This window comes from Mesoplodon bidens (assembly GCF_964165515.1).
Source record: "Mesoplodon bidens genome assembly, contig: HAP1_SCAFFOLD_557, whole genome shotgun sequence".
In the NCBI taxonomy this organism is placed as follows: Eukaryota; Metazoa; Chordata; class Mammalia; order Artiodactyla; family Ziphiidae; genus Mesoplodon; species Mesoplodon bidens.
This window is the reverse complement of record NW_027671907.1, coordinates 224,135-251,868: the sequence shown is the minus strand read 5'-3', so window position 1 is coordinate 251,868 and position 27,734 is coordinate 224,135. Positions and strand designations below refer to the sequence as shown.

The 27,734-nt window shown below is 38.6% G+C and overlaps 2 protein-coding genes across 4 annotated transcripts in view; one reads left to right on the top strand and one right to left on the bottom strand.

The window, feature by feature from the left end:
* Positions 1–2,302: 2,302 nt before the first annotated feature.
* Positions 2,303–21,280, top strand: LOC308610851 (dmX-like protein 1; the record flags this gene model as incomplete). Its single annotated transcript, XM_081259841.1, has 4 exons — positions 2,303–3,111; positions 16,917–17,042; positions 19,918–19,989; positions 21,233–21,280. Exons 1-4 carry the CDS (start codon positions 3,025–3,027, stop codon positions 21,278–21,280), a joined length of 333 nt encoding a protein of 110 aa, XP_081115967.1. The 5' UTR covers positions 2,303–3,024.
* Positions 21,281–22,651: 1,371 nt separating this feature from the next.
* LOC308610856 (zinc finger protein 112-like) overlaps positions 22,652–27,734 on the bottom strand; it is a 101,259-nt gene continuing 96,176 nt past the window's right edge. For all 3 annotated transcript variants that reach the window (XR_014014669.1, XR_014014670.1, XR_014014671.1), the window contains 3 exons: positions 24,863–24,959; positions 23,292–23,408; positions 22,652–22,737 (listed from right to left, as the gene is read on the bottom strand). The gene's annotated coding sequence lies outside the window, so the exon portion shown is untranslated. The remainder of the gene's footprint in view (positions 22,738–23,291; positions 23,409–24,862; positions 24,960–27,734) is intronic.

Sequence of the window (27,734 nt, the reverse complement as noted above, 5' to 3'; positions counted from 1 at the left end):
TGAGGTTTGACACTATATGGAAAACTTTAGAAGGAATAAGTATATGTCAAAAGGTTAGATTCAATTTAATAATAATAATAATGTGTAGCTAACATCTATTGAATTCTGACTATGTGCTAAACACTGTGCTCATTTAATCTTCATGATAATTGTATGAAGAAAGTCTATTACTATCCCCACTTTATAGATAAGGAAAGTAAAGCACGAAGAGATTAAGCAACTTGTCTAAATGACTGATTAGGCCAGGAGTCAAACTCTTGTTTATTTCAAGGATGAAGGAATTTAATAAACACTAACAGATGTTTGTATGGAAATATGTTAATATAAATGTTTCAGACATTACATGAAATTTCTAAAAATCTTATATGTTCTGGTATAAGTCATAATTCTAGTTATTACCTTAAAATGTATATCTCAGATAACTAAATTTCCTTGTAAATTGCATTATTATGAACTTTCATCAAATCTTTAACCATGGTCATTTTAAAGTCTTTTGTCATTTACAGACAGTTCTGGGTGTACTCTGACGCTTTTGCAAAAATGTTCCTATAAAAGGGTTTCATCTTCAAGGAATTCATGGAAAAGACTCCGACAAGTACAGGTTTCTGGTAACTGACTATACTGCTGAACTGAATGAATAAGCATTTTCAGAACTCTAATGGAAAACTGATGAATTCATAAAAGTGCTAACAAAAGATCAAGATGAAAAAAAATTAATTACATGGGACTGAGTGAACTGATGAGGATGATTATAATTTTTGTGACTTTCTGTTTGAATAAAAAAAAAAAAACGAACAGATGTTTATCAGGAATAAAAATGCCAAGCAAAATGTGTTGATAATCAGGTTAAACTTGTTAATTTTACAGACGAAGAAAACAAAGTTTACGAGACATTTTCCACGGTCACACAGCAAACGACAGATCAGGAGTAGATCTCAGATTTTCTAACTACTAGGTCCCTTAGTTTCTTTTATTCTGCTAAACAGTATGCCCTTCAAAACCAAAAGATAGGCAGAATAGAATGAGTAAACATGTTAAACTTTGGGCTATACACAGAATTTATGTGGAATATAGAAAAAGCTTGATTTAAGATCTAAAATATAAAATTAAGTTAAAGTCATTTAAAATAAAATCTGAATTAATAATTAAAACACAAATTAAACTGTAAGTATGTTAGACGTCAATAAAATAGGTTTTTTTTTTTTTTAAGACAAGTTAAGTTTTAAATCCCTCATTTTTATGAGGAGGCTGGGATAAATAATGCAATTCATTTACATCTTTCAAATTAAAAAAAGGGAGATGGCTCTTAAATTTATTTTTTAAAAAGTTTTTATTAGAGTTGATTTACAATATTGCATTAGTTTCTGCTGTACAGCAAGGTATATCTGTTATACATATATCCACTAATTTTTAGATTCTTTTCTTAAACTTATTTTTTAAGTAACTTTTTTTTATTGCTAAACGAAGTATATGTACACTGCAAAAAACTTAGGGAAAGCAAAAGGAAATAAAATTACCAGTACTCCTCCTATCCAAGTAATAGTGTGAACTTTTTGGGGGGGTGTTTGTTTTGCTTTCTGTTTTTTGTTTTTTTACCACAAGAAAAGTGTATAAAAATCAAAATCAGTTCAGCAATTTTTTTAAAAAAAACTACTTTTATTTTTGGTGGGTGGTTCCTATTTACATTCACTCATTTAACATTTTCTGAACACCTAGGTTGGAAAGGGCACTGCGCTAGACACTTGGGATACAGGACAGTTTGTCCCTAAGAGGGTACCTGGGAGGAGACATAAACAGACGTTTATCAATAATAATACAAATCTTGTGTTAAAATACAACTAGAGTTGAATCTCACAGTTGAGACTGTGACACTAAACATTCTGGAATTGTTAGGTTTTTCCAAAACAGCTCAACGCAGGGCTGGTGCAGTACTGTTAACAGCACTACTTCAAAACGAATGTTAAGTTAAACATTGGTGAAAACCCTTCATTTTAGTACCTGTCAAATGTTTAAACCTTTCAAAATTTTCCTTTTTAGCGAACTGGAAAGGCGCGTCCGGCCGGGGTAACCATTGCGCGGGGACAGAGACACTGCAGGGTTCACATTCACTTGGAGTATTCGCGCGACTCCTAGGGGAGCGGTGCTTGTTGGGGCTTGTAGTCTTTACCAGGACCGAAGACACCGCAACTGCATTTATAATGCACTTCTCCCTTTTAAGCTTTCTGGCCCAACAGTCAGATTAAGCCCTAACCTAAAGCATAATTTGACAACACTTACCACTTCCAAGGCTCTCTAGGTTTTTACTAGGTTCCTTACGTTCAACATTCAAACGCACACCGTCTCTCACAAGCCTCAAAGAGATTGGTCTGTCCTCAGCAGTGGGCGGAGCCTTAGGTGGACTGGATCTCTGGATTGGCCAACATCTCACTCGAAGAGGCGTTTTCCACTTGCCGTTCTGTAGACTGTGGTAAAAAAGTCAACCCTTTCCCGCAGTGTTCCTTTTCGCCGCGAGAATCTCGCGATATTTCCGCCAAAGGGACCTAGCGACGCGTAGAGAGGCGCCGAGGCCAGTGGGGGTGGCCGGCTCCGGAGCAGGGAAGAGTCAGGTCAGGGGGGCGAGGACGAGCGGGTGCTGCTTGCGCCGCTTGGGTTCGGTCCGGGCCAGCCACCCAGAACCCAGAGGAAGTGTTGTGGACGGCGTGTCCCTCCTGGCCGGTGAGTCGGCCCGGGGTCGCGGCCGCTGGGTCGACCCCGAGTTTCACCTGGGCCCGCGCGGGTTGTGACAGGTGCGCGGACGAGCGCGGCGCTCCGCCCGCTCGCCGGTCCGCCCCCTCCGGGCCTCGCCCGCGGGGGCTCGGGATGAGCTGCGGGCCGCAGCTGAGCGGCTCCCGCTCCTGGCGCCTGGCGCTGCCGTCGTCTCCTCCCAAGAGCGGCCGCCGCCCGTGAGGGAAAGAGGGAGGGAAGCGGCCGCTGACCCCGGGCATGAGCCGGACGCGACATCCGTTGCTGGATTAAGGCGCCGACATGAACCTGCACCAGGTGCTGACCGGGGCTGTGAACCCCGGCGACCACTGCTTCTCCGTGGGCAGCGTCGGCGACCAGCGCTTCACGGTGAGTGAGGGAGGCTCCCGCGTCGCCCGTTGCGAGTCCGCGCCCCTGAGTCAGCCGGGCTCGGCCCAGAGTGACGGGCAGAGGCCGAGAAAGCCTCGTCGCCCTCGCGGGGTGTCCCCTACGGAGGTCCCAGCTCCTTAGGGCCGGCGGAACTGGCCTTTGAGAACGAAGGAGGCAATAACGCTTCGGTCATTGAGTTACTTAATGTACAGAGGCTAAACTCGGAAGTTAAAATGTTTTGTAGGATTTTTAAAGTTTTTAATCTGACGTCGTTGGGCTGGGGAGGTTTACTAAAATCGTTTATCCGAGAATCGTTGGTGTGTAATGTGTGGGGGGGCTTTTTATTGCCCCACTCCATAGGCTCTAATTGTCAAGTTGAGGAATAGTTGGGATTGGATTCATTTCTTCCTCTAAGTTTAGGTCAAGTGTCTTTGTAGTTTAAAAGAGTGGGTGTCTTAAAAACAGGTAGCTGTCAACAACTAGCGCTGAGTGAAAACAGTGCTTTTCACTTATTTTTCTTTAAATTCACTGGGAATAACTTTGGAAAGAAAAAACTGTTTTTCGTAAATGGTTCACTCCTGCCATCCTTTGAATTCCATATGTAACAGTTCAGTAGTCCTGGGAGGCTTATATTTATTTTAGATTGTTCACATTAATTACTAAAAGTTGCATTACTGTTTCTCAGTAAAATTCCTCTTTGGTGTGTAGTGGTAATTCCAGGTTAAAGTTTAAATGAAAGTGTCTTGTTTTTCATTTGTTTTCCCCAGATAGTGAAAGGAAGAGGGCCCCAAACTTTTGCTACTTACCAGCATATTGACATTTTCTGCCTTAACTATAGCGTTTTTTTAAAAGAATTAAGTATAGTTTTTATAATAATTTCAAGCTATAAGTCAGTATTGCACATGATAGCCTATATCTGAATATATGTATAGCGCTCATGATTTTTGCTACAACTTGAACAGCTATCTCTTAGTTGTGATTAAAACTTAATTTTGCATAAAAAAGTGAAACAAAATAAACACCTTACTAGATGCCCCAGGTTTTCTTCTCAAACGATTTTGACTTTTTTTGGTCATCTTTATCAGTCGGAATAAATAATAGGAAAAAAATAGTAGTCATTATTTAACATGGCGTAGGCATTTAATACCTGAATTGTGCTTTTAGATCTGTGCCAACCAAGTACTTTGCTTTCGAATAGAGTCTGTACCTCCACTGTAGAGTGACTCATACACACCTTAACTTGCACTTGACACTAGCAGTTTTAGAGATTCTAATTCTAAATGTTGACCTCGCCTCAATGCTCAAGAGGAGAGTGAACTCTGAGGGTCTCAGTGGGCAACCATAGTCTCCCTGCAGTTGAACATTGCTCACTGCTCTTTCTTTATTTAGAAAATAAAGATCATCCTAAGAAGATTTTGCTAGTGGGAGATTATAGGATGGTAACATTACATTCTCTGCCATCTCCTAAAATTATATGAGTGCTTCCTCAAATGTAAGTTCTAACAGCTTTTTCTGAGAAGGCATTCAGAATCTGTGTAAGCAGTGGTATGAACTTCAAAGCATATACAATATGATGGCCTATTGATACATCTAGATGATCCTTCTAAGTGTATATAAAATCTTGGTGAATGCTTCTGTTATTTTAAAGGAGAGATGAGTTAATGTACCAAAGATAAGGCTACCCTACACCATCATGTAGCTTGTTGCACAGTTCTACTGAATTTTAGAGTCTGTTTCGATAGACCAGGCTTTAATCATCTCCCACCAAGCCTACTGTAGATTTCTTCCAGATCTCAGGAAATAAGGTAAAAATAAACATTTTGTTGTTATTTAGTATAAAGAGATCCCAGGTCTCTATAATTTTGGTGATAGTTTATTAACAATCACCTTTTTTCCTTTGCAGCTAATCCATCCCTGACTCTAACATTAAATTGATATTCCGTTATAAACCAAGTTTCTTGCCCTCAGTCTACTGGACACTATATACATCTTAAATTTATCTCTCTTGAAATTACTGTCTTTGCTAAAATGTAGAATCTGTTGTTTACTCCTTGAATTTTGTTTTTAACCTCTTTTGATTTTGGCTTCTTTTTCTTTTCATAGAAAGAGAGCAAACATTAATGGTAGATGGTATGTGCAGACTAAAAAACTCTCTCCAAATTCCAGTTTTACTTGAGCTAGGGACGTGAAATCTTCCTCTTGCAGGCCCACTTGAAGAATTACTTTGTTTGTCCTGTTACATTATGCCTTCTCTAAAGACAGACTTTACATTCGTAATTCATCTCTTTGCATGTTTGCAGATAACTTATTTGTTCTTGTTTTGAAAGATTACAAGAGATGAGATCCTGTTTTCTGAATACAGTCTGATAGGTTTTAAATTGAAATGAAGTTGAGTGCCATTTCTCATGGATTCTTGATTTTAAAATATGAAATTACTAATATAGTTAGTATATGTAAGTATTAGATACTTTTTTACTACTTAAACTGGCATCAAACAATTTTGACTTTTCTCTTAATAAGAAAGCTTCTAGTAGGCAGTGACCTTTCCTCTTATACTTTCAAAGCACTTTATTTGCACTTTCATTACATTAGTGACCTGTCTTGCCTTGTGTATGTCTTCCACAGTTTCATTGTGAGTGCCTGGAACAGTGATTGAAGTACTGGTGTCACCTAATAGTAGAGTCATTACCTGAATTTGATGTCCAACTTAGTCCTTATAGTTAGTTATGTATCCGTGGGCAAGTTCTTTTACATTCTTTGAATTTCTTTTTTTCTTATCCGTAAAGTGGGGCTAAAGAACTTATTCATAGGGTTGTTACATGAGAAAGTGCTAAGTTCATTGCTTAGTACCTGTAAAACCCTTAAAAATGTCAGTTATTATAAAGGCTAAACTCATTATAATGCATAGCACATAAAAAGTGCTTGATAAATACTGGTTGAATTGATGACTAATAGATAAAGAAGCCTTATTGCTATATAATTAAAAATTGTGTTTTTTTTGTTTTTTTTTGTTTTTTTTGTTTTTTGTTTTTTTTCTTTTTGCGGTATGCGGGCCTCTCACTGTTGTGGCCTCTCCCGTTGCGGAGCACAGGCTCCGGATGCGCAGGCCCAGCGGCCATGGCTCACGGGCCCAGCCGCTCCGCGGCATATGGGATCCTCCCAGACCGGGGCACGAACCCGTATCCCCTGCATCGGCAGGCGGACTCTCAACCACTGCGCCACCAGGGAGGCCCTAAAAATTGTGTTTTTTAAAAAATGTTTTTAATAATTTAGATTTGAGTCCAAATAAAATACTTCAATTAAAGTTTAAAATTTTTTTTCCAAAGTCATTTATTACGCATTTTGCCATAAATATCAGGTGAGTAACCAGGAGAGATGTCAGATATCTAAAGCAAAAATTCTTTAATTTTTCTTTATTTACATGAATTTTTCTCTCACTCCTTTTCCCTTGTTAATCTCATACTGTCTTTAGAGCGAAAGTATATGAGCAACCTGGTCCTGATCTGTTGACAACTTTTGTTTTTAGAATAAAAATTTTATTTGTAAAAGACAAATAATAAGTTAAAAACAGGCATAGTTAGTTAGAATCTGGATTTTCTAATGTTTCTGTGCATGCTAGTGACATGTGCTTTAATATACAATAGATTATCCATACTTGGTGTTGAAATTGTGTTTTTACTGAACTGGAAAGGGAGATAATTTCCAAGAGACAGATTGTGTTAATATTTAGGACTTGTTGTCTCTAGTTTGGAATTCAAATGCCTTTGTTATACGAGGGATAACAAACATGTAATAACTCCGGACTCCCTTTTGTATTAGACAACTCTGTGTTCCCAGCCAAGGGGACCCAGATTAGAAGTCAAAAGACTGACTGCAGCTATCTGGGTGTTGGTAGAGAAATGGAGGCTGAATTAGCATTCTCCTTCTTTCTGTAATAGTAAGCATCCTTTAGTTTAACTTTTTGTTTTGTTCACTGTAGGGAAACCTTTATAGGAGGTTCTTTTTTTGGAGAAGCACGTTAATGTTTGTGGATGGAGAGATACAGGAGGGGAAAGTTTGATACTGTTTGTATCTGGAGAAAGAGAATGATTTTTGTGGTGCTCATATGCTATTACGAGTACAAATTGGACTTCTTTTTAAATATTTAGCCTATTTTAAAATTTTATGTCTTAAATAGTATTAACGTACCTTTAAAATTATTGAAGTAATACGAATTCTTAATGTTGTGTTTAAAAAAATGAGAATAACGTTAATTACAACATGCCAAACATAACTCATTTAACCAGGAAGTATACCAGGAAGAAATTCTTTGGGATATTTACCTGGTGTGGTTGGTTAAAACAAAACAGTGAAAACAGGAAATCTAAGTGTTGTACAGAAATCACAGGATTTCCAAATTAGAATGCTGACTGTTGCAGCCTTGGGTAATTTTTGAATATTGGAGAAGGTTGTCTGCCAAATTTAAAGTTAAAAATCATGTTTCAGTTGTATGCTTGAAAGCACACATATGAACTCAGTTCTTTCTTTGCACCTTGTTTGGTCTCAAAGTTAGTAAACCCAATATTATATATGCCTAGTAAAAGGATTTTCATTTCTCAATTTAATTTTCGTTGCTTAGTAATAGGTTATTCTGATTACAGATCTTTTGAGAGAAGCAGCTAGTGTACCAATTACAATATATACATATTAATTTTGAAGCTTAGGTAGTGTGGCAATTTATTTGATAAACCAGTGCTGTTCTTATTGTTTTGATAGTAATAGGGCACCTTGAAATGAATTTTTCAGAACAATTTATTTTGGAAAAAATCTATAAAACTAGTTTTAGATTTTGGTTTAGAAAGTTATGTATAGTATTACATCTTAGGTTTTTATTTAAAACCAGGTAGATGGGTTATTTTTATTTACGAATTTAGTAAAGATGGATTATTTTAAAATCACACACAGCCCATTTTGTTTATTTTTCTTCTTTATTTTGTTTATGTGTGACTTACATTGATTGACTTTTAAAATTGAAGTACAGTTGATTCGTAATACTGTGTTGGTTTCAGGTGTCCAGCAAAGTGATTTGGAGATATGTGTGCGCGCGTGTGTGTGTGTATACACACACACACATATATATGATTATGTTCTATTATAGGTTATTACAAGAATATTGTTCCCTGTATTATAGTAAATCCTTTTGCTTATCTGTTTTATGTATAGTAGTTTGTATCTGTTAATTCCATACTCCTAATTTATCACTTGCCCCCCTCCCTTTTCCCTTTGGTAACCATAAGCTTGTTTTCTATGTCTGTGAGTCTGTTTCTGTTTTATATATGGATTCATTTGTATTATTTTTTAGATTACACGTATAAGTAATATCATACAATATTTGTCTTTCTCTCTATGACTTCACTTAGTATGATATTCTCTAGGTCCATTCATGTCACTGCAAATGGCAATATTTCATTCTTTTTTATGTCTGAGTAATATTCCATTGTATATATATATACCACATCTTTATCCATTCATCTGTTGATGGACACTTAGGTTGCTTCCATGTCTTGGCTGTTGTAAATAGTGCTGCTATGACCTTTGGGTGCAGAGCCCATTTTGAATTAAAGTTTGTTTTCCTGGTTTCATTTGGTGTATTTCCATGCTTATTAACTCATCATGTTGTATAAACTCTAGAGATTGAATTAATTTTAATAATCTATTAAAAATATCCATAAGAAGATATGTTTATTTCAAGTGATTTTTGCATGATATCCAGTTTGAATTTTCTGTACAGATTCATCTCTCTATTTTTTCCCCCCAAGCTTTATTGACATACAGTTTACATGAACATTGTGTAAGTTTAAGGTGTGCAATGTGATGATTTGATACACATATATTGTGTGAAATCTTTACCACAATAAGGTTAGTTAACATATCCTTTAACTCACATAATTACCATTTTGTTGTTGTTATGATGAGAACATTAAAGCTTTATTCTAATAGCAACTTGCAACTGTACAATACAATATTGTTAACTATAGTCACCATGCCGTACATTAGATCCCTGGAACTTATTCATCTTATAACTGAAAGTTTGTATCCTTTGACCAACATCTCCCATTTCCCCCATCCATAGCCCCTGGCAACCACCATTCTATTCTGTTAGTACAATGTTTCTATTAGTACAGTGTTTTTATATTCCACATATAAGTGGAATACATATGTACATTATTTGTCTTTCTCTGTCTGACTTAGCCTAATGCCCGCAAGGTTGTCACAAGTGGCAGAATTTTCTTCTTTTTTATGACTGAATAGTATTCTTTTGTGTTTGTGTGTGTGGGTGTGTGTAAAACATATTTTCTTTATCCATTGATTCACTGATGGACACTTAGGTTGTTTCCATATCTTGGCTGTTGTGAACAATGCTGAAATGAATATGGGAGTGCAGCTATCTCTTACAGTGATTTCATCATCTTTGGATATAATCCTAGAAGTTGGATTGGTGGAATATATGGTAGTTCTGCTTTTAATTTTTTCAGGACTCTTCCATACTGTTTTTTACAGTGGCTGTGCCAATCTACATTCACACCAAGGGTGCACAAAGATTCCCTTTCTTCACATCTTCACCAACACTTATCTATTATCTTTTTGTTGATAGCATCCTAATGGGTATGAAGTGATATCTCATCCAGTTTTGATTGGCATTTCCTTGATGAGCAGTGATGTTGAACATCTTTTCATGTACCTGTTGGCCATTTGTACGTCTTCTTTGAAAAAATATCTGAGTCTTCTGTCCATTTTTAATTGGATTGTTCATTTCTGGTATTGAGTTATATGAGTTCCTTATATATTTTAGATATTAACTTTTTTTTTTTTTTTTTTTGCGGTATGCGGGCCTCTCACTGTTGTGGCCTCTCCCGTTGCAGAGCACAGGCTCCAGACGTGCAGGCTCAGCGGCCATGGCTCACGGGCCTAGCCGCTCCACAGCATGTGGGATCTTCCCGGACCCAGGCACGAATCCGTGTCCCCTGCATCAGCAGGCAGACTCTCAACCACTGCGCCACCAGGGAAGCCCTAGATATTAACTTTTTGTCAGATAAGGTTTGCAAATATTTTCTCCCATTTTTAGGTTGCCTTTTCATTTTGTTGGTGGTTTCTTTTGCTGTGCAGAAGCTTTTCATTTTAATGTAGTCTTACTTATTTATTACTGCTTTTGTTGCTTGTGCTTTTGGTGTCCAAAAAGTCATCACTAATTGTCAAGGGCCTTTTTCCCTATGTTTTCTTCTAGGAGTTTTGCGGTTTCAGGTTTTAGGTTTAAGTTTTTAATCCATTTTTGAGTTGATTTCTGTGTGTGATGTAAGACAAGGGTCCAATTTTATTCTTTTGTATGTGGATATACAGTTTTCCCAGCATCACTTTATTGAAGAAACTGTCATTTCTCTGTTGTATATTCTTGGCACCTTTGTCAAAGATTAGTTGACCATATATGTGTGGGTTATGTCTGGGCTCATGATTCTGTTCCTTTGGCCTATGTGTCTGTTTTTTATGCCAATACCATACTGTTTTGATTTTTATAGCTTTGCAACATAGTTTGAAATAAGGAAATGTGATGTTTCCAGCTTAGTTTTTCTTTAAGATTGCTTTGGCTATTTGGGGTCTTCTGTGGTTCCATGTGAATTTTAGAATTTTTTTTTCCCTATGTGAAAAATGCCACTGGAATTTTGATAGAGATTACATGGAATCTATAGATGTTTTTGTGTAGTATGGACATTTCAACAATATTAATTCTTCCAGTCCAAGAACAGAAGATGTCTTTTCATTTATTTGTGTTGTCAGTTTCTTTAATCAATGTCTTATAGTTTTCTGTGTATAAGACTTTTCACCTTGGTTACATTTATTCTTAAGTATTTTATTCTTTTTGATGCTATTATACATTGGATTTTCTTAATTTCTTTTTCGAATAGTTTATTGTTAGCATATAGAAATGCAGTTGATTTTTGTATGTTGATTTTGTATTCTGCAATTTTGCTGAGTTCATTTATTAGTGCTAACAGTTTTTTGGTGGAGTCTTTAGGGTTTCTATATGTAATATCTTGTCTTCTGCAAACAGACAATTTTACATCTTCCTTTCTGATTCGAATGCCTTTTATTTCTTTTTCTTGCCTAATTGCTCTGGTAGGACTTACAATATTATGTTGAATAGAATCGGTGGGAGTGTGTGCATCCTTGTCTTTTTCCTGATCTTAGAGGAGAGCTTTTAGCTTTTTATCATTGAGTATATTAGCTATAAGCTTGTCATATATGGCCTTTATGGAACCATCCTTGCATCCCAGGGGTAAATCCCACTTGATTACGGTATCAGATCTTTTTAATGTGCTCTTGAAATCAGTTTGCTAGTATTTTGTTGAAGATTTTTGCATCTATATTCATCAGGGAAATTGGCCTATAATTTTCTTTTCTTATAGTGCCTCGTGTAGCTTTGGTATAACGGTAATGTTGGCCTTGTTAAATGGCCTCTTCAGTTTTTTGGAAGGGTTTGAGAAGGATTGGTGTTAATTATTCTTTAAATGTTTGGTAGAATTCACTAGTAAAGCCAACTGGTCCTGGGCTTTTATTTGTTGGGAAGTTTTGATTACCTTATCAATTAGTGTATTATATTTTCTCAGTTTTGTGAAAGAGTAAATATTGATAGTGATAACCCACACAAACTAAAGCTCTTGGGGAGGGGGAAGCTAGGGTGGTTGTCCTCAGTATTTCCTTAAGTGTACAAAGGATTACTGAAACCAGAGAGTTTGAGAACCATTGCTTTATAGTATTCCATTGTATGATTATACTGCAGTATTTTTTTTAACTTTTTATTTTACATTGGAGTACAGTTGATTAACAATGTTGTGTTAGTTTCAGGTGTACAACAAAGTGATTCAGTTATAAGTATCTATTCTTTTTCACATTGTTCTCCCAATTAGGTTGTTACAGAATATTGAGCAGAGTTCCCTGTACTATACAGTAGGTCCTTGATGGCTATCCATTTAAAATATATATACTACAGTTTATTTATGCATTCTATTATATGTTTGAGTTTGTTCTGCTTCGGAGCTTTTATGAATAGCTATGAATGTTCTTGTACATGTCTCTTAGTGTACATATAGACACATTTCTGTTGGGTATAAACATAGAGGTAGAATTGCTGGATCATTGAGTGTGCCTGTGTTTAGCTTTCCAAAGTAGTGGCACCATTTTATTTTACATTTGTATCAGCAGTTATGGGAATTCTGGTTGCTTTACATCCAAAGAAGTCATTTTTTTTTTTTTTTTTTTTTTATGGTACGCGGGCCTCCCCCTGTTGTGGCCCCTCCCGTTGCGGAGCACAGGCTCCGGACGCACAGGCTCAGCGGCCATGGCTCACGGGCCCAGCCGCTCCGCGGCATGTGGGATCCTCCCAGACCGGGGCACGAACCCGTATCCCCTGCATCGGCAGGCGGACTCTCAACCACTGCGCCACCAGGGAAGCCCAAAAGAAGTCATTTTTAATTATAGGAAGAAATTAGGGAACAGTTATTAAATTCACATCATGTTTATTTATAAGGCATTGTATGGCAGCATAGCAGAAGGAGTAAGAGTATGTTCTTTCCCATTAGTTATAACTTGCTTTCAGTCTCATTTGTGTCTGATACTAGCTCTGAGACTTGAGCCAATTACTCAGTCTAAGTTCGAGTTTCCTTATCAGTAAAATGGATTGATGAGAGTAAATATCTCACAGGATTTGTTGGGAGGATTAAATGGGATACCAGTGAAAAGCACTTCGCATTTGGCCCTGCCAAAAAGAAAAAATAGGCTCAGATGACTACAGTGAATGAACGATAGAGGAAAGCACAAAAAAGTGCCCCCCTCCCCGCCCCATCTCTTTTTCTGGCTGTTTATCTGTATCCTTTATCACACTGGTAAACATAAGTGTTTCCCTGAGTTCTCTGCACTGTTTTAGCAAATAAATCCAAGGGGGAAGAGGTCATGGGAACCTTTGACTGGGACAGAAGTTGTGGGTAATCTGAGGACCTACTGCTTGTGATTAGCATCTGAAGTGGAGGGCAGTCTCAGTTAAGGCTGAGCCCTTAACTTGTGGAATCTGATGCTATCTCCAGGTAGATAGTGTCAGGACTGAGTTAAATTGTAGGATACTCAGTTGGTGTCACAGAATTGCTTGCTTGGTGTGATTAAAACCCCCACACATCTGGTGTCAGAAGTGTTGTGAATGTGGTAATAATGTGAGAGCAAAGGAGAAACACGGGAGGAAGACTAGTTTTTTCCTTCTCACTCTCCAAGGCTGCAAACATATAGTCAAATTCTGTGTTCATAAGTTACTTAGTTCCTTTCTGCCTTCTTTCTTTCAGTGTAGATATAGTATTTGTTTGAAATGTACTTAGTTCCTTTGTTTCACCTCCCCCCCATTCTGATTGATTTAAATCAATTTTTTGAATATGTATGACGTTAACATGTTTCAAAAGTCATAACTAGTGTCCACTGGTAGATGAATGGATAAAGGGGTGTGTGTGTGTGTGTATACATGTATACACACACACACACACACAGTAGAATATTACTCAGCCATAAAAAAAGAGTGAAATCTTGCCATTTGTGATAATATGTGTGGACCTGGAGGGTATTATGCTAAGTGAAGTAAGTCAGACAAAGACAAATACCGTATGATTTCACTTATATGTGGAATCTAAGAAAACAAAACAAATGAACAAACAGCAGAACAGTAACAGACTCATAGACACAGAGGACAAACTTGGTTGCCAGAGGGGAGGGAAGGGGGAGGTGGGAGGGATAAGTGAAATAGGTAAGGGAGATTAAGAAATAGAAACTTCCATTTACAGAATAAATGAGTCATGGGGATTAAATGTAGAGCATGGGGAATATAGTCAATAATACTGTAATACCTTTGTATGGTGACACATGCTAACTAGACTTAATGATGATCACTTCATAATGTATGGAAATGTAGAATCACGGTGTTGTGCACCTGGAACTAACAGAGTGCTGTAGGTCAGTTATACTTCAATTTTAAAAAGAAGTCATAAGTATATAAAAAGTTATACCCAGAAGTGTTATTCTTTGCTTCCACTCCATCTTCTCCCCCTTTGTAGGTATCCAACTTCACTTTTCCCTAGTTTTATTCTCCCTTTGTTCCTTTTTGTAGCAAGCCAGGTACATGTATTTTATTTTCCTTTTTCCTTACACACAAAAAATTGCCATATGTGCTCTTTTCTACTTTTTTTTTTTCACTTTATAATATCCCCTAGAAATCACTCCAAGTCAGTTCATAGATTTCTTCCTCATTCTTTTTATAGCTGTTTAATACTCCATCGTGGCTATGTACCACAGTTTATTCAACCAGTATTCTGTGCACAGCAGGATTTTTAAGGAGATGTTTATACACTCTTGAAAATGATTAAGAAATGGAACAAAACACAAATATAGTTTGAGTCTTTAATGCATTTTATATTTAATTAATTATACAGTCAAATAAACTATAAAAGTTAAAATTCTGTAGTCAAGAAAACCAGGAGGTTTTTTTATTATAAGCCCCAAGGATAACAGTCAACTGATGAAGTGTGAACTGCAGCTGGTTATATTCTTTTTTTTTTTTCCCCATTTACCAGTTTATTGCCATCCATTAGTTATAACTCTGAAAGAAGAAAGTGAGGACTGAATGACAGAAATATTCCAGATGAAGATCAATAATTTTTATTCAATTTAAAGTTTACCAAAACTAGGGATAGATAGCTTTGCACCTTCTAGTACCGTCACTAAGGAAAAATTAACTGACAGGCAGTGATAGTATAATAGCAGCAGCAAAAGAACAAGGGTAATCCAGAACTGGATAAGTCTTTGAATGATCAAGGTTTATTTGTATTATAAGTTGGCATCTTTCTATAGGGATAGATGTTTATTTCTGAGGTAACTTTGCATTTATCAAGTTTATAAATGTTTAATACTTGTTGAATTAAACAGTAATTTTGTGAGGTACTTCAGGATTCATGTAAACTCAATTCAGGAAAACTTAGAGTCCTGATTGACAAAAATAGGTGCAACACAATATCTGTAAGTAGATAGATAATTGCAGGTAAACAAAAAGAAGGCAAAGTTATGAACACATTTTTAAAAATATATATATATATATTCTAGTTAATGGAAACTGAAAAAATTTTGTTTAGTGATGAGGAAATCTACATTGTAAACATTCCAAATTTAATACAGTATTTTGGTAAACAGCGGCAATCAGTATTTTATCAACATTTAATATTCAGGAGAAAATCAGTTTCTAAAATATTAAGGTATTTTAGAGTATTGTTAATGACATCTTTCATAAATTAGTTTTTGGAATTTATTCTGGCTGTTAGTCTCGTGACAAGCCTTATGATCCTATTGTGGATATTTACACCTAGGTGAGCAGACCATCATGAGGTTTTTTGTTTGTTTACTGAGCCAGTTTTTTCCACTGTGTGACACTAGTAGAAACAGACTTGATTTCCCCTAATTCCTTTTAGGAAAATTCCAGACAAGCATGCTTAATTAGGGAAGTTCTGTTCTGCCATCAAAATAGCACTAGATCAAAAATCAAGAGATCAGAGTTCTCAAGCCCACTCTGCCACTAAGAAGTTGTCAGCCGATTTGGGCCTCATTTTCTTGTTGGTAATGTGAGCAGATTTATTTGTATGTTCTTTCAAGTCCCTTTTCTAATATTTTTTGGTAGCTTGTACAGAACCATTTTGGCTTTGGTAGGAATTACGGTCATGAAGTATAAAGTATAATATTTTTTACATTAAGTAAGGTGTATGTATATGTGCAAAAGTGATGAGAAAGTAAAGAATTACTAAAATTTTAAGAACTTAGGATGGAAAACAGTTTGTGATAGCTATTTTATTTTCAGAATTATGCTGCATGTAATTTCTAGGACGACAGCCACGTACTCTTAAATGGAAGAAACTCCTGTGATCTAAGGGCAGAGAACAAGATAAACTTGAACCCTACCTTTTCATCTTGGACCTTAACTTGTAGTAATGGAAATGGATAACAAGCAAGATATTTACAAATCGTGGTATATGCTATGAAGAAGAAAAAGTAGTGTGATGGAAAGTAATTAGGGGAGGGGGGAAGAATATTGATCAATATGAGTATATTCAGGAACTGAGACATGAATGTTGAAAAGAAGCTAGTTAGACAAAGACCAGGCAGATAGAAGGAAGGTAAACCACTTTGAGGTGGAAAAAGATTGTTATGCCCAAGAAACAGAAAGAAGGGCAATGTAGGGGCAGGAGCCAATTGAGGGAATGAAAGAGTAGCTTGAGATGGATTTGGGGAATTAGGACAATCATTTAGGGCATTGACATTGGTAAGAAGTTGAGATTTTATTCCAAGTGCAATGAGGAAACTATTGAAGGGAAAATTACTTGGTGTAATAAACATTTTTGCAAGATCATTCTTGTCTGTGTGTGGAAAGGAATTAGAGGGAAGCAAGAATGGAAGCAGTCAGAGTATAAACAGTAATGCAGGAGAGAGATTATGGTAGTTTAGATAAGGGCAGTAGCATTCAGTGGAGATGGAAAAAGTGAAAGGAATTGGTGTATATTTTGCAGAAAGGACTGACTGATGGGACTATATATGGGAGGAAAGGGGAATATTCTCAAATAATAAAGATCTTAAAAAATATTTAAAATGAGTCTGTTAAAACATAATATTTAACGCCAGTGTTCTACATGATAAATATTTTCTTGACAATTTTATCATTTTTATTTTACTTTGTTCTTTTTTTTGTTTGTTTTTAGGCTTATGCATCTGGATGTGACATTGTTATACTGGGAAGTGATTTTGAAAGACTGCAAATAATCCCAGGAGCTAAACATGGAAATATTCAAGTAGGATGTGTAGATTGTTCAATGCAACAAGGCAAGGTTTGTAATCTTGTGGTGATATGAGATTTGTTTTGAATATGGTTTTTGTAAATATAGTCTCTGAAGTATCTATTTCCTATTGAATTAGAGACTTGCTGTGTTTCCAAGACAATGAAGCTACAGATTTCTTTGGCTCTCTAAGATGCACTCTAGAGAACAAAATTCCTGACTCAGATGTATCTTAGAGATTGTCAGGAATTCTGTTCTCATATAATCTTGAAATATAGCATAGTTTTCTCCATGAATTGACAAACAAATATAATATTTATTACCTGTAGAATAGGTGTAAAGCTTACTTATTTAAAAATTGATTGGATTGAGGGAAAGGACTGACAATAAACTTCAGTCTATTTAGAAATAAACCCTGAAAAGAAATTCTTGTTAGAGTCCTTTTTTGTCTGTAAACAGGTAAGTTATCTCCTTGTAACTTCTAGATAAACTTTGTACAAAAATGAACATAAATTGTATAATTTTTTAAATAATTTACTCCCAAGTCTATAAGAAAAATGAAAAATTTAATTTGAACTTCTGTTTACACATGGAAAGTATAAAGTTACCTTGAAAGTAAAAAAGCAACAAAAACAAAAGAAACAGGGCATATGATTTAACATCAGGTTAAATACGGTTCTATATAGTACCAGAGTTGGGAGAGTTGTAACTTATAGGCAGTATAGCATATAGCTTAATATAGCACCATATAGGTAGGCATGGATGACCAGGCCTAGGTACAGTTGCAGCTAGACTAGGCTGAACTATGCAAATTTAATTTTTCTGCTAGATACTTAATTAATGTATATTGTTTGATGCTATGATTCTACCAGAACATTTTGTGTGAGAAATCAAAATGGGCCCAACCTTATTTTTTTTTAATGTAATCATTCCTAATAAGCCTGCCATTCTGAAAAGTTACTTCTTGGGACCTAGTTTAAAGATACTCGTAACAAAGGAGTTTCAGCTCTTGTAGTCTTTGCCTACTTTTTGGACTACTGTTCTTTTTGTTATTCCTATGTTCCTTCCTTTCAGTAGAGTTACAGGTATTTCATCTGTCTCTCTTTTGTTCATGCCTTTCATTCTCACTGTACTACAAAAGTGATTTTTATTATGGAATGCTAAAAATCCTTTAGAGTTTTTTCCCTTTCTCTTCATGTTTGACCTCCTAGCTCTGTAGTTCTGTAATCTTGATTGTATATAAAAACTTACTTATACCATTTAGATTCACATAGGGCTTGTTAATGTTGGAAATCTAATTTTAGTAATTTTCAATATGAGTTATCTTTTAATAAGCTATATTACATGAAATCCAGGTTAGAATGAAGAGGTCATTTGGTTTTATAATTATTCTAATAAAGGGTAAATTTCCTTTGTTTCACAGATAACAGTATACTCAAATGATTCCTTAAGGTATCGAGACGAAAATTTGTAGATTTTGGTACTTGGGATTTCTGTTTACCTTTTAGAAGGAAATGCTTCTTGATACCATAGGCATCAATATTTTATCATTACTGTTTTTTTATTTGTAGTACTGCCAGATTAATTTTCCTAAGAAAATTCATCTGCATTTGACTTGTTATTCATTTGCTTAAAACCATTCTTTGTTTCCCATGAACTTAGAAAAGTTCAAATTGTTCACCTTGGTTTGAGACCTTATTTAACCCACTCACATTTGCCTTTTTGGCCTCATGTCCATTATTTCTCTCTTCTACCTGGGCTGATGGTCAGTCACCTCCCAACATACTTTACCTCTTATAATATTTACACTTGTGGGGACTTCCCTGGTAGTCCAGTGGTTAAGATTCCACACACCCAATGCAGGGGCCCCAGGTGCAATCCCTGGTCAGGGAACTAGATCCTGCACGTGGCAACGAAGATTTCACGTGCCGCAACTATGACCCGGAGCAGCCAAATAAATAAATATTAAAAAAAAAAAAATTTACACTTGTGTTCATACTATGCCCTATTTCTAAAATTGAACACTCACTGCAGTTTGAAATCCTATTCACATTTAAAGGCGCAAACTAAATACTCCCAGGTGAAGTCACTGCAGATGATTTCTACCTTCTAAGATCTCCTCAGAACACCTTAAAATATCCATTGAAAGTTTTTTTTTTCCATATGTGTGTTACATCCTCATTTCTTACTCTGTCTTCACTAGATTATGTGTTCTTATTTTTATCCCCGATCATTCATTCTATCTATATATCTATCTGATTTCTGATGTTTTAATATTCTTCATTTATGACTCACTCAAGCTATAGTAGTAGCTACCTTATAAAACAGAGCCAGCAAGGGTATGCTTCATTGATATAAGAGTAAATATTTGAAAGGTACTCAAATAAAATAGAATATTGAAAAAATATACTCCTTAGAGGGTTTACAAAGGAATAGATCTAAGTTTTACTTCTAAAAAGTTAAATATACACTGACAGAATTCTGAACTTTGAAGACAGATAACCTAAAAACTTGATTTTGAAGTCATGTCATATTCTGTACTTGACAAGGAATACATCAATACATTTTCTTCTGTGAGGAAGGGAATTAACATTTACTATGCATCTTATATAGATAATTCTTTACCAGATGCTTTACAAATGTTATTTCAACCCTCAAAATAATCCTATTAGGAAGATCATATTATACATACTGTAAATATAGATAGAAACTAAGGTTCAGAGAGCTTAACTTGCTGGTACACAGTGACAGCACTGGGATTGTGATCCAGATATGGTAGTCCCCAAAACTGACATTCTCAAGTATTGGTGAAAGAAATTTTGTGTTGGGTATTTTTTAAGTTATACTATTAATTTCTTTTGTTCTTTTGATTCATAAGTAAGTTAACATATCCGTAAGTTTTCTTTCTTTTTTTCTTTTTTAAAAGATTGCAGCATCCTATGGAAATGTTATATCTGTTTTTGAACCAGTTAGCCTACCGAAGCAAAAGAAAAATTTGGTCAGTAATTCATCTTTTTCTTTTAGAAATGAAAATGTGTTGTGTATTAAAAGAGAGCATTTTTAAGAGTACAAAATTAGAGTGATCACATAAATCAGTATAAATTATACACTGTAATTAAAGACATGTTAAATGCCACTTCCTTATTAAAGATGTATGTTTCATTGAAGTAGAATGAAACTAAATTGTGCTTATGAATTATCTTGAAATGCTTTTCCTTTTTTCCATCTATCATTTTTTTCTTTTATTAAGTATTTGAAGAGTTAACAACTTGAAACTTATCAGTTACTTTATTGCTAGTGGCAAACATCATTGTCCAGTCATATGTGGCACTTGTTCTTTGTTTCTGTGATCTACTTTTATGTAGTTTTTCTGCTTTATATATTTTGTTCTTAAAGTGACATGTTTTAATTGCAAAGTCTTAACCTACCCCCTGAACTTACTTTCTTGCACTTACTATATCATGTAATAATTGTTAGCGGGTCAGTGAATGTTTTTTTTTAATAAAGAAACTATATTCAGAAACAGTTCCTGAAAGTTGGTTAAAACTTTATAAATATTGAGGTTATGTAGTGGATTTCTTGGGTGTTTAGATGCTCTTTTTTTTTGTTTGTTTGTTTTCCATTTTTTTAAATTAGTTTCTGCTTTATAACAAAGTGAATCAGTCATACATATACATCTGTTCCCACATCCCTTCCCTCATGCATCTCCCTCCCTCCCACCCTCCCCATCCCACCCCTCCAGGTGGTCACAAAGCACCGAGCTGATCTCCCTGTGCTCTGCGGCTGCTTCCCACTATCTATCTACCTTACGTTTGGTAGTGTATATATGTCCATGCCTCTCTTTCGCTTTGTCACACATACATCCGCCCTCCAGGCACAGCCCTTCTCAGAGCACACAGAAACCCCAAGCACCACAGCCCCATTCCACAAGTAATGCACCACCGATATTCCCAAACTCACACTGCTCGTCGTACACGCATCCAGCCGCATCCCTCACATACCACAGCCCTCACCACCATACTCCACACTCCTGTATACAGACACCGCTCCAGTATCCCCCCACACGCACATGAAAAGCCCACAGATGACACCAGATACACCGCTCCGTCCTACGGCCAACAGACACCAAGCTCACGACATAGCTACGTCATGCAAATGTCCCTCTCTCGTCTACCACACCTGCTCCCTCAGCTTCCGGCATGGCCCATGCATGTTATTATGGCTTTAATTTCCTTTTTCAGGAATCCGGAGATCACATCGAGACACTGCCCAGCCTACAGCACCCCTAGCTCAGGATCAGGAAGGAGAGACCGCTCCCCCATCACACTGTGTCTCCTCCTCACCCTCTTCACCCTGTAAGAACAATCTGCACCCAGACAAAGAGGAAAGGGGCATGAAAATACACTACATGCAGGTACAAGTAAACAAGGGTGTAGCTGTCTCCTGGAAGACAAAGAAACCCTTGGAGTTGCCTGAAAAGCAGCTGTCGATAGAAGAAGTGATCCTTCCTGAGGATGTGTGCACAGTAGCCACTGACCCCTCTTCTGATGTGTGCACGGAAAGCCTCCTATCTGACAGTGAGCCCACTGGGGAGGAGAAAGAGTATGAGGAAAGGGCAGAGCCAGGCAGCCCATCAGGGTCACCTGCAGTCCAGGAGACACCCAGGGCCAAGACACCGGACTGGATGGTGACCATGGAGACCGGCTTCAGGTGCATGGCCTGCTGCCGGGTCTTGCCCACCTTGGAGATCCTCCAGCAGCACGTGAAGTTCGGCGTCCTGGAGGGCTTCAGCTGCCGTGTCTTTCATCTCAACATCGCCCAGTGGATGGGCAATGTGGAATCCGAGAGCACCGCTGAGGAGGAGGGCTATGTGGAATCCGAGAGCACCCCTGAGGAGGAGGGCAGTGTGGAACCCAAGACCACCTCTGAGGACGAGGAGGACGAGGAGGACGAGCAGGACGACGAGGACGAGGAAGAGAAGCTAGAAGGCCCCAGCCCGAAGAGACCCCGGAGGCAGGGTCTTTTCTCTCTTTTGAGTTCCACACAGCAACTGAGATTCATGGGACAGAAGATCCTGGAGACGGTGTGGCCTTGGAAGAGGTAAGGCTTGAGGCTGGCACTCTTCTGAGCCTATGTCACGAGGGCCCAGAGGAGTCTAAGGGAAGGGGCCGCACACATGTGCTGGTTTACCTAATGGCTCTGCAGTTGCATCAACTTGGGACACACCCAGCACTTCCAAAGGAATTGAGCTCTGTTGACTTCGACAAGAAGGTGGAGCCTTTTCCTAGGAATTTTCTCAGGGTCTGCACGATGGGCCTCAACTCTTAGAGGACGTACCACCAGCAGCTCCTTGTCGGCAGAGAGAGCCAGGAGTGGTCTGAAGAGAGGACAGGGGCCCTTGCAGGACCGGAACTTTGAGGTCTGAGAGCCTTTGGCCTGAGCTGAGATCTCACCTGGACCACTGTACCTAGCCTTCTGTGACAAAGGGGAATATGAAAGAGAGTCACGTGGAAATGAGGTTCCCCGAGACATGGAAGTGTTCCAGAACCTTCGTTGCGTGGTAGTTGATCTGGAGCCAAGCTCACTGTGGTATGTGTGGCTCTGAGCATTAAGGCAACGCTGGAGGGTAACCCTGACCAGCAGAGCTTGGAGTGCTTCTTGTCTCTTCCTGTTCTACCTCATTTGTTTTATCCCTTCCAGGGAGAAGAAAGGACCCTCGGGATAGTAGCAGACAGAACGCCGTGGTCTGAAGGAGGATGAAGGGACCGGCACTCAGTCTAACATCATATGACAATATGAACATCCTATGCAATAAAGGGCATTTTCCAAACCTTTCCTGGAGGTTTTAGTTAATTACATTTTTCTATCTAATCTGTCATCTACATCTGTATCTTTCAAGGTTTGTGAACAAGCTTTCACATAAGCACTAGAGACGTCCGCCAGCATTTTCTAGAAGAGGCCTGCAAATTGCTGGGGACTCCTCACAAATAGGGAATGGCCACAACCCCTGCCACACAGACTATGCCCGTGGCCCTCCTGACTTACTCCCACTCTCTCTCTGAATTTCCCGAGGTCTGAGATGAGGGTGCTGGCTGGAGGCAATGATCGCGTGCAGGCTGAATCTTCCCCAGATTCTGATTCTCTTCCTGGGCCTATCGTCCTCAAGCACAGTCTCCATGTCCCTGGCCACACTGATCTCTCTCCTTCAGTCCTTCCCTCCCTCCCTCTCCTGCCTCCCAGTGCAAAGAATACTTTGTTACATTTGAGACGAGATTTATTTTTTGTGCACAGAATTCTCACCTGTTCTACTGTGGCCTCTGTTTTGAACATTCCAAAGCTGAGCATTTTCTTTTTTTCTCCCTCATTTCTGCTGAGTCTTTACCTTCCTAATGCAGTGAACTCAGAGTGCCTAGCTGACTGGAGGGGGAAAAAAATCCAGGGAGCAAAGAGAAATAATAAAAAAAGTGTCAGTTAATTTTTCATAGTGTTATCCAACTATGTATTTTTAAACTTTTGGAAGAATATTAGGAATATTCTCTTTATAAAAAACTGAATCATTGGGCTTCCCTGCTGGCGCGGTGGTTATGAATATGCCTGCGAATGCAGGGGACATGGGTTCGAGCCCTGTTCTGGGAAGATCCCACGTGCCACGGAGTAACTAAGCCCGTGCGCCACAACTACTGAGCCTGCGCTCTAGAGCCCGTGTGTCACAACTACTGAGCCCACGTGCCACAACTACGGAAGCCTGCATGCCTAGGGCCCGTGCTCCGCAAACAAGAGAAGCCACTGCAATGAGAAGCCCGTGCACCACAGCCAAGAGTAGCCCCCGCTCACTGCAACTAGAAAACGCCCGCTAGCAGCAACAAAGACCCAATGCAGCCCAAAATAAATTAACTAATTTTTAAAAATTGAATTATTTTCAAGGGGACAATGTATAAAAGTACAATAAAAGTCCCCCTTCATAACCCCCCAAGCCCACTCTCAAGATGTAATAGATATGGTGTGATACAATTTATAGTCGTAGTACTACTCCTCCTCCTCCCACCACAGCCGAAATCCTCTGAGCCCGGTGCAGCAGCTTCCTTTCACAATGCTAGGACCGGCCACAAAACAGATGATAATCCCTTTGGACATTTCAAGGAGCAGCACCAAGGGAACAGTACCTGGGAAATGCCACTGACAGCTCAGAGTATCCATGGCATTTCTAGGGCCTCGGCACTGCTCTCGCTCTGGGAATGAAGGTCCAAAAAGCACGTCAGAGAGTGTTCGTAATTGTAAACAAGCTCCACCTCTGAAACACAATCTACATAGAACCACATATACAAGCCTGCACAATGGATGAAGCCAACGTCTCCTCCACGATTGCCCCTCTGACAACTTCATTGTCTCCTCAACCATAAAAGGTGAACTTCAAACTCACGACCTTGCCTTGTCACCAGAAACATCCAAGCTTGGATCAGTCTTTCTAAGACCAGATATCTGCTCTGTGAGCTACTACAGACTTGTCCCATACACAGAAGTAGAACAGGATTATTTCTATCTACCCGGGGACCTGGAGTCTTTCACATTGCTCCTGTTAAAACTCTCAGAACACCAAAACTTTACCTACAAAGGGTTCAAGCTATGACACTCCCAATTTTCACAAACCTCCTTATCTCTTGTGAGTCACATGCAGCCAATTCCAGGAAGTGGAAACATGGTTGTGAGGATGAAACTGACTTTGGGGCTCCCCTTGGATATGGTCTTCCAGACTTACCAAAAGGCCATTAAGAGGACGGTTTACCCCACCTCAGGGAAACCCGAGGCAGTACTTGCAGTCAAGGGCTGGCCATGGCTTCTGAGCTACCTCCAAAAAGAATTTCATACTGTACCTGGATCTGCTGAAGCCATTCCTGACTGTCCGAGAGCCAGCATGTACCGCTCCTCAACTGCCTCCATTGTGGATCATCAGTAGGGCTGTCAGATTTACTAAATAAAAATGCAGGATACCCAGTTAAACTTGAACTTCACATGAATAATAAGTCATTATTTTTAGTATAAGTAGATCCTATGTACTATTTGGGGCATACTTATCTTCAAAATGTACTCGTTGTTTTTCTGACATTCATATTTAACTAAACAGCCTATATTTTATCTGTCAACCCTACTCATCAGAAATGATGGAGGCTTATAGAGATCCAGGAGATGCCTCAGCGCCTCCTCAGCTTTTATTTCTACATCCTGGACAGCGAGCACGAACTTTCCACCCCCAGTCATTAGCCATAATGGAGGATATTCTCTGTTTTAGAGCTTTTTCTACGTGTCATTGTTATTATCTTCCTTGTTTTAAAGAGATGTTTATTTTTTCCCAAATTTAATAGCTCATCCAAAAGTATTTCAAAGTTCATTAGACAAGGGAAAAACAACATGGTTCTGAAAAGTGAAGGAAACCTCCTGGTGCTTAGTAAAGAAGTAGTAGGGAGATTGAAAAAGCCAAACTTAATAAGCAAATCTCTCCAAGGGTATTTTCAGAGCTTGATACCCTCCCACACCCTGAAAATATCATTACATCAAGAATGTAGAACGGCTAACCAAATGTAAGGCTCCCATATGATCCTATCAAACTGAGGATGCTTCTTTACTAAGCAGTGAACACACTTGCTGCCCCAGGGACCTTGGCAGTTGCAACGTAGGGCTCTTCCCTTTGGGATGGAAACAGCAAGTTCTCCTGTGGTCTACATGCTGGCCCCAAAACTACTACACTCCCAATACTTGTCAACTTGAACTATTTTTCTACATATCTCCATTTTTCTGTTACTATCTGGACTACATCCTAGACTTGACATTACATAAATTGCATTCAAGAAGCTCTTTTTAAAAGTTGCTAGGAAACCTTAAATCTAGAGCTTGCAGTCCCTGGCTTACTTTCATCCAGGTGCATAAGGGTTTTCAAAAGTAGTCAGGTTAGTTACCCCGTATCACAGCCCCACGCTTGTGTCAGAGATATAAAAATGGAACATGATATTTAAGGTTTTACTTGCCAAATCATCAAGCCTCCCAGACAGAGGCAATAGAGCAAAATGATTACAGAGGCATGGATTTTGATTTGCTCCAGTGTCTTGGGCAAGTCACTTGGCCTCTGTATTTATTTGTACTTATCTGCACTTATCTGTCACTTGGGGGTTATAATTGTACCTGGTCCATGGGTACCTTGTACAAAAGATCTGTAAAGTAGTTACAAGAAACCGACACAGAGCAAGCACTCCACAGACATTGGCTATTAGCTATTGGACATATTTCTCCATGAAACAGATTACTTTATCAGTGGACGACTCGGTGGGAGACAGTGAATCACAGTATCACAGCATGTTGAAAGTGACCTAGTTCACACTCTTATGTGAGAAAAAGAAAAGTGTGCATGTGTAGAAAATGTCTGAAAGGTTACATAACAGATAGTTAATCATGTTAACTTGGAGGATTAGAATAAATCAGGAAAGGAGGAAAGAAAAACTTGAGTGTCATTCAATTTCTACATCATTTGTGTTTCTACACTGAGACTCTGAATACACTGGAAGTGCAATTTTTTTGAATGTGGCGGGATAAAGGTTTTCAAGTGTTCCTGATACATCCGTATTATTACTTCAGAATTGCTGGCATTTCTTGCCCTCTTCGGATCTACACCCATTTGAGTCAGGGGGCCATTCTGGACGGAGGAGATACTAGAGCAGAAGTGAAGTGAGAGAAAAGGAGAGAAAAGATTTCCTCTCTTCTCTTCAAAGAGGAAAGGTCTTTGGAATGGGAGCAACTCACAACCAAACTTTGGGGAAAGGATGTGATGGAAAACGAGACAAACGTCCTACCCCTGTGATGAGAAGGATTCCCTGGGCTGGATGGAGGGAGGTCACAGGTGGCTGGACAAGGAAACCAACTAGGGAGAAACGCACACAAGTGCAGAGCAAACACCCTGAGGCCACTCAGCCTGACTCCATGCAAACATGTGTCCAGCAGCCAGCCCTCCACCTGTGGCTCCCCAGCAAGACAGGTACCTCGGGGGTGCCAACTCATTCTGAGTCCATTATGCGTGGCCACTCATAAACGGCTGTCTAACGTGTGAGGAATAAACTCTCAATGTTTATGAGGAAGTTGGGGAAGGAGATTGAAAGGTTACTTAAACGGAAAAAAAAGAAGTTCAGGAAGGCAGGATGGTAGAGAGACAAGAAAAAGACCTTAAAAGATAGAAGGGATTTGCCAAAGAAGAGAAAGAAAAAGAAATGATTCCGAATGGGTTAACCTGCAGCTAGGAAGTTAAGGAAGATTACTGATGTGTGAAGACTATGGAATAAAGTGAATAAAATTTATCAGAAGTTGCTGAGACTATGGTAAGAAGCATGATTATCAAATTATGAATTGGCGGCAATGGCATTCTAGGGGGACACTAGGAAGGGGAAGCAAATGTTCACGAGATGACAGTGGCAGGTGGAAAGTTGTTTCAGGGGAAGATCAGTCTTGCAGAGTGTGTATCAGACGAGGGCAAGTGTGAGCAAGCAAGGAAATACTAAGTGTATACGGTTCCTTCACTGAGTGCACCCAGCCCCGTGGTCAGCCTTGAGAACAAGCAGGACTTCAGGTACTGGAGCTACATTTCATTCATCAAGCCTTGAGAAGACACCCTTAACTCAGGTCTTCTCTTCAAACGCCATCTTTCCTTCTTGACCTTCATTTGGCCTCTTCCCTTACCCTCAAGCTGTGGACTGAGGCCACAGA